Source organism: Sinocyclocheilus anshuiensis, unplaced genomic scaffold, assembly GCF_001515605.1.
Source record: "Sinocyclocheilus anshuiensis isolate Anshui unplaced genomic scaffold, SAMN03320099.WGS_v1.1 scaffold336, whole genome shotgun sequence".
Lineage (NCBI taxonomy): Eukaryota > Metazoa > Chordata > Actinopteri > Cypriniformes > Cyprinidae > Sinocyclocheilus > Sinocyclocheilus anshuiensis.
The window spans coordinates 150,728-157,686 of record NW_015555712.1 but is presented as its reverse complement, the minus strand read 5'-3'; the positions used below and the strand labels follow the sequence as shown (position 1 = coordinate 157,686).

General features: G+C 40.4%; 1 protein-coding gene across 3 annotated transcripts; it reads left to right on the top strand.

Annotated features, from left to right (window-relative positions):
* The first annotated feature begins 3,812 nt into the window (after positions 1-3,812).
* Positions 3,813-6,607, top strand: LOC107672096 (galectin-9-like). Of its 3 annotated transcripts, XM_016465185.1 has the most exons (8): positions 3,813-4,251; positions 4,398-4,455; positions 4,729-4,814; positions 4,933-5,140; positions 5,306-5,422; positions 5,528-5,616; positions 5,721-5,877; positions 6,266-6,607. In XM_016465185.1, exons 2-8 carry the CDS (start codon positions 4,417-4,419, stop codon positions 6,410-6,412), a joined length of 843 nt encoding a protein of 280 aa, XP_016320671.1. In that variant the 5' UTR covers positions 3,813-4,251; positions 4,398-4,416; the 3' UTR covers positions 6,413-6,607. The 3 variants fall into 3 exon arrangements, with proteins under 3 accessions (XP_016320671.1, XP_016320669.1, XP_016320670.1); XM_016465183.1 differs by having other exon boundaries at positions 3,813-4,455; XM_016465184.1 differs by lacking the exon at positions 5,306-5,422 and having other exon boundaries at positions 3,813-4,455.
* The last annotated feature ends 352 nt before the right edge of the window (positions 6,608-6,959 follow it).

Here is a 6,959-nt window from a genome sequence, read left to right as displayed (position 1 = left end):
AAAGTACAGATACTTGAAAAATGTACTTAAGTACAGTAACGAAGTAAAACTACTTTGTTACTGTCCACCACTGCTACATCCTCTGCTACGTGTGTTTTCCTGGTTTCCTGGTTATAATTAAAGTCTCCTTGTTGATGTACTCCTCGTCTCCTCGTTCCTTCGCTCCGCACTCCCTGACAGTAGCGATTGTGACAGAATACCGGAGCAAATAATGTAAGCGGCGCCCCCTCCCCCCGTGTTTGTTTTCCGTTTTTGAAAGTGTTTTGGTTTTCCGTTTTTTCCCCCGCAATCATGGAAATCGCCGCTCAATTCAAAGCTATAGCCTGTAAGGATCTCCCCTTCGTCGCTTAGTTCGGGGTCCAGTATTGTTTATGTCAACCTCCTCTGCTACGTGTGTTTTCCTGGTTCCCTTGATGTTAATAAAGTCTCCTTGTTGATGTACTCCACGTCTCCTCGTTCCTCCGCACTCCCTCACAGTAGCGATCGTGACAGAATACCGGACCAAAGACAGTAAGCGGCACCCCCTCTCCCCGTGTTTGTTTTCCGTTTTTGAAAGTGTTTTGGTTTTCCGTTTTTTCCCCCGCAATCATGGAAATCGCCGCTCAATTCAAAGCTATAGCCTGTAAGGATCTCCCCTTCGTCGAGTATGCCTGGGAGTTCTGTGGGCTCGCTGTGGTGACGGCTTTAGATGACGCCACCATCAACTCTCTGTTCTGGCACGGGGCCAATTACCATCGCCCCGTGGACCTCCCAGACACCACAGGACTAAGCTGGAGGGAAGGGATCCTCCGGTGTCTGGAGAGCGTCCGGCCCCGGGCCAGAACCAGCCCGCCGGCCGCAGCATTCCCAAGCCCACCGGCCGCTCCGATGTCAAGCCCGCCGGCTGCGGCATTCCCAAATTCCTCAGTCAAGCCCGCCGGCCGCTCCAGTGTCAAGTCCGCCGACCACGCCTTTCACCCCGAACCTAAAGGGGAATCTAAGAAGGAGAAGGCGGTTGGTTCTAGTCCCTAGGCTCGCTCCAGTGTCGACTCCAGCCCCAGAGCTCGCTCCAGTGTCCAGGGCTCCAATCCCCAAGTTTAGCCCAGAGAGGGTTCCAGTCCCCGAGTTTAGCCCAGAGAGGGTCCCAGTCCCCGAGTCTAGCCCAGAGAGGGTCCCAATCCCCGAGTCTAGCCCAGTGAGGGCTCCTGTCCCCGAGTCTAGCTCAGAGAGGGCTCCAGTCCCCGAGTTTAGCCCAGAGAGGGTTCCAGTCCCAGAGTCTAGCACAGAATGGGCTCCAGTCCCTACGTCCAGCCCAAGGAGGGCTCCAGTCCCCACATCCAGCCCAAGGAGGGCTCCAGTCCCCAAGTCAAGCCCAGGGAGGGCCACAGTTCCCAAGTTAGGCCTACGGAGGCCCTCTAAAGACGATATTCTCCCCGACACATTATATAGCCTATATATTTATTTAACATCCACAAGATTTAAAGATTAAAAAAATACAGTAGCATTTTGTATTCATTATTTGTAAAAGCAGAGAACTGACGATATAGTTTTACGCAAACTTGCCCTTGTTTTCATTAATTATTGCTTCAGCATGTTGAAATTATAATAAGATGACCTTACTTCTCTAATTTGTTAAATGTAATGTTTTTATAATGCTTATAGCCCTGCAAACATGTCCTTGCGAGGCCCATACTGGCTTTTTGCGGGCACAGTGGGCTAGGGCCAGCCCACACCAAACATAAACAGGCCCAGTGCGTGCTTGCCGAGGCGAGGCCCACAGCTTTGGGCTCACCGCAGGCTCTCTGTGAGCAGCCCACACTATGGGACTGCCCACATTAATCCAATGATGGCCCAGTGTGGGCCAGACATGAGCCTGTTAATAAGAATTTTGTGGGCAGTTTTCTTCCTTACCACTAGGGATGCTAGGGTGTTTAGTAGCCAGCATGGCTTACCTGATGAACACATTGTGCTGTGTCCTGGTTGGGAAATGTCATTTCAAGCCCAGTGTAAAGGAGTTTTTTTTGTTGTTTTTTTAAGTGCACATTGCTGATGTTTTTTGCAAAGATGGTACATGTATGTATGGCCTATGTTTGGATTGATGCTAAGAGTTTAAGAGTATGCATTTGCATTTGTATGCATTTTAGAAGGACTCTTTATTGGTGAGGTTACCACATCATGGTCCAATTTGAGTATGGATTTAAAGTTATTTTCGACATGAGACCACTGTTTTCATTACCAGAGGTTGGATTATTCATTTGCTATCAGCCAACTTCAGCTATGGACAGTGTTTGGACATGTTTGTACTACAGATAAGACTTTCGCACACATCAAATTTCACATGATGAAATCCTACAATCTTACATTGCTTTGTATGCTTTCTTTTATTTTGTTTTTTTTTGTACTTTTAAGTATTTACATTTTTGGCTATATGTAGCTGTATTAACCTGAATTTAATGTTTTCTATTTTGTATTTAATAAATCCATTGATTTGAAATCCCTTTGACTACTGTACATTTGACAATATAGACATTAGTTATGTGGTGACTGCATCCATTTCAGATGTATAATAACTGTTTTTCCCAAAGACTTAATTTATAGTAGCTGAAAGTATTTAGAATGAAACAGATGTATTGATATAGATCAGGGGTGCATCCTGTTCCTGGAGATCTATACCTTCCTACAGAGTTCAGTTCCAACCCTGATTCTTCTTTTATTTATTTTTTTGTTTTATGGCAGGTTGTGAACCAACTTCATAGGTGCATACCGCCACCTACTGTGATGGAGTGTGAAGAGAATGTACAATTTCTCACCTAAATCTTATATTCTGTTCATTATTCCACAATTCTTAAGAAATCTCATGATTGCACTTATTTGTTTTCCTGCATTTGTCCAACCCCGATTAAACAAACCTGTCTGTAATTATCAAGTGCTCCTTCAGATCCTAATTAGTTGGTTCAGGTGTGTTTGATCAGGACCAGGGTTGGGCACCCCTGTTGTAAATTAATAGTGTGGGCTAAATGAGGGCTGCCCGTGCAGGGCCAGCACTAAGGGGCCAACGTTTTGCCAATGAGCAAAATCTCAGAGGCTAGCCCTAAGTGGGCCCGTAAAGGGCCAGTGCAGGCTTGTTTGCAGGTTTTTTTCTCTGATCCGCAGAGATTTTCTCTGACATTTTTTTCTCTGATCCGCTTACTGATTTTGACCAAACTTGAACTGACTGACTGACTGATTTTCGCTGAAAAGTCGCATGCGGTAGCTTTTATTGAGGAACAGCCTTGGTGAAATCTAAACAAGGAATCGATACCTCTGCGTTTTTCCCCCTCTTGAGGGCTGGTTCACACAGAAAGTGTTTTTCCACTCCACTGAGACACGTTATTGTTTTTGTAAATGCGCTAGACTGAAGTGTTTGCTCTTTGCATTTGCATCTCGCGTTTTTTGCAGCATTGCGTGCAAAACTTCTTTTTTTTTTTATAACCATAAATGCTCCCAGAACACTGTAGGGATGTTTTTTACTCTTTTGATGATGATCTGGGCAGTTTTCAGTGGTACAGTGATAGATGAATGTTCCAGATAACCTTACATATTCATGAAAGAATTCAATCTTTAATATACTGATTATTGAAGTAATATTGCAGCATGGTCGCAGAAATATTCCTGAAATGTAATGTTAAGGTAACATTAAACATTCGTAACCCTTTAAAGCTCTATTTGGGGAATGTTCTGAGAACCAAAAACTAATATTTCTTAGAGCCAGTACCAAAAAATGTTAGGGCTAATTGAGATGAGGATTTGAAGACTTTTTTTATGACTACATTCAAGACAGTTTGTTTGAGTTCTTTTTAATCAATATAATTTTTATGGCTCCTTAGTATTGTTCTTTTGGATTTCAATGGTTTTGATACTGTTCCATGGTTTTATGCCCTTTCAAATGGTACACCTTTTTACCTTATTTAGCCATATATTCATCTTTTTCTCTAAGAGTGTATGATATCTCCTCTTATCCATGTTTGCATTTTAGCTGTCTGGCAGACAACATTTCTAGGTAATTTCCAAGTTATATAGATATGTATATCTATCCAAAAAGCAGAAATATTCCACTGTATACCTTAGATATCCACCAATGATTGTGGCCCTCATGCATTTTTGGTCATTTTATCAGTCATCATGTTCTTCATTATCACATGTCTCTGGACTACTGTTATCTGCCTTGTACACTTGTTTGCATTTCAGCTGTCTGGGAGAACATATTTCAAGGTAGATTCCAGTCATTTCCAGGTAGGTATAAAATAACCTATGTATAATATATGGGCGGGCTTAAAATCGCAGCTATATTTAGGCTACTCAGCATCATGCTTTCACATCCGTGGTGCTCCAGCCTTGGTCTTGAATACCCAGCTGAAGATTTGCATTTTTGACTGCAGAAAAACAAGAATTGGCAGAATGGCAGCTAGTGAGCAACAGCTGGCAATTTATAAACCAGTAAGTGACATTTTTAATAATAGACTCTATAATGAGGTTTCATTGACATATATACATGTGTATATACAGTATATAGTAATATGCAGTAATGTTTATGGCATATTTAGACCTGTTTGGGGTGCACTGGATTTTAGACATTTAGGTATTCAGCAACATTTAGTGTATCTTGTCAAAATAAGTTATTTTATTATTTGATCTGCCGTCATTATCTTCACTGATATTTTAAAACATAAATGCATAAATATGCTTACTGTATCCACATCTCAAACACAGACGACCGCAATTACATCAATCAAGGGAGGCTTGCAGGAAGGGAAGCGTGTTATCATAATTGGACGGATTTTGCCAGATGATAACAGGTGAGAATTATTTTTCATGTTGCTCTTAAAGGACAAATTATTCTTAATGTCTTATTTAATGGCATGTTGCCATTGCCGTGGCTAGTTTTATGCCCGGTTTTCATTCTGTGTTCTGCAGATTACATGTGAACCTTCAGTGCGGTTCTGATTCTAAGGCTGATATTGCTCTGCACATAAACCCGCACTATGAGAACGACAGTGCACATGTAATGTACAACACCTACAAGAACGGTACATGGGGCTCTGAACAATCCACGCCTGACTCTCCTTTCGTCAAAGACAAACTGTTCGCCATCGAGATCCTTGTCACCAAGGAGGCATACAAGGTATGCACTCTTTGCAGAAGTTAAAAGTTAACCATTCATTTGGATGTATAATGCCATGCCAAAATAAGGCTATTTTCATGGCAACATGTATTGTTTCTGTACTAGCAGAATGAGAACAATGATTGTTTTCTACTATTTTGCTCATTATCCAATGGCTTTCCAAAGATAAGTGCTAATGGGAAACACTTAAAGGACTATGAACATCATATTCCAATCACTCAAGTGAACACCATCTCAGTGGACGAAAACATCAAGCTGGAGTTCATTGGCTACCAGAATTCTGTTAGGAAAAAATAAGCTACCACTGTTAAGCATATGATAATTCAATTTTTGCATATTACAGTTTTATAAATCATTTTACACTTTGGTCATTTTTCCTGCAATCAGGTGCCACCATACAAAAAAGAACTGATCAATGGATTAAAGCCTGACAAAAACATTGTCATTTATGGAATTCCCAACCCTGACTGTAAAAGGTTAGAAAAAATCCTTTCTTTCTGACATAGACACATCATAAACATACATAAATGTATTTACCTAAACATTTTTCCGACAACTCTTCTGTTCCATTCTTTATTAGCATAGCGATTAATCTGCGCCACAGATATGGGGTTGCATTTCACTACCAATGCCGTTTTGAGGAGAATGCAGTTGTCCGCAATACCCATGAAAATGGGAGTTGGGGGCCAGAAGAAAAGAGTGAAGGCATACCTTTTATGCAAGGCCAATTCTTTCAGGTAGGCATACTAACATCTTGATGGTACCAACTTTTTCTGTTCACATGGACAGTGTATGACAGTTATAGATATTTGCATTGTTTCATGTTTGATACATATCTGAAGTGACTACTCTATACTGGTAAAGGGGTAGTTCACCCAAATATGAAAATTAATTTATTCTCCCTCATATTGCTCCAAACCCGTAAGACATTTGTTTATCTCTGCATGGTTAAATGGACAAAAATATGAAAATATTCAAATGCTTATGGGTTTAGAATGTTATGAGGGTTAGTGAACTCCGGCAGAATTTTCATTTTGGGTGAACTAGATTTTTAAGAGTAGAAGTTTGTTTGTGACATGAGAACAAACACCTTGTCTTACTGTCAGTTTTGTATGTGTGATTCAGGCCAAAATCTCCTGCAAAGCAGAGCAGTACGATGTATCAGTGAATGGCCAGCAAGCACACACTTACAAGCATTGCTTTACTAAACTGGAGGACATCGATGTTGTTGAAGTTTGTGGAGATCTACAATTGTTTTCTGTGGAAGCCTAACAAGTATCCAGGTTCCCAAGAAGTGTATATTTAAAACTTTCACTAACAAGTTCATATATCTTATGCTAAAAAATAAATCTTCTGTTAATGGGTCTGATAAATTCAACTGGTCAAATATCTTCCACTGGTGACAACATTCACATATAACTTTCTAACTACATATCTAATACTTCTGCAGTGTTTTGCACTGTTGAATATGGATCTACATTTAAATAAAGGTGGAGGTAGAAAACTACTCAACAGCATTTCATCAGAGGATCAATGTGACCTTTAATTATTGTGAAATGTAAGGTGCTGTTAGTGAATTTTACAGACGCAATTTAATGTGTAATTTAAAATACAGTTAAAACATTTGTAAAAAATACTGCAGTGCTGTTTACGTTAGCAAAACAGTTCAGATCTGTTACAGCACTTTGACATCTGCTCCTCTAATATAGTTGTGTTAAGAAAAAACAAAACATTGCAGAAATGCAGAAAATTATATTATATTCAAATCATATTATTGCTTGGTTTTAATGAATTAACTGGTGTGGCAATATATTAACAA

What these genes read in the sequence shown, in the direction of transcription:
- LOC107672096 (XM_016465183.1), top strand. Translation starts at nt 4,270, where the DNA reads ATGTATAATATATGGGCGGGCTTAAAATCGCAGCTATATTTAGGCTAC. An exon ending in AGCTGGCAATTTATAAACCA is followed by an intron (nt 4,456 to 4,728) that starts GTAAGTGACATT and finishes TCTCAAACACAG; the next exon opens with ACGACCGCAATTACATCAAT. An exon ending in TGCAAGGCCAATTCTTTCAG is followed by an intron (nt 5,878 to 6,265) that starts GTAGGCATACTA and finishes TGTGTGATTCAG; the next exon opens with GCCAAAATCTCCTGCAAAGC.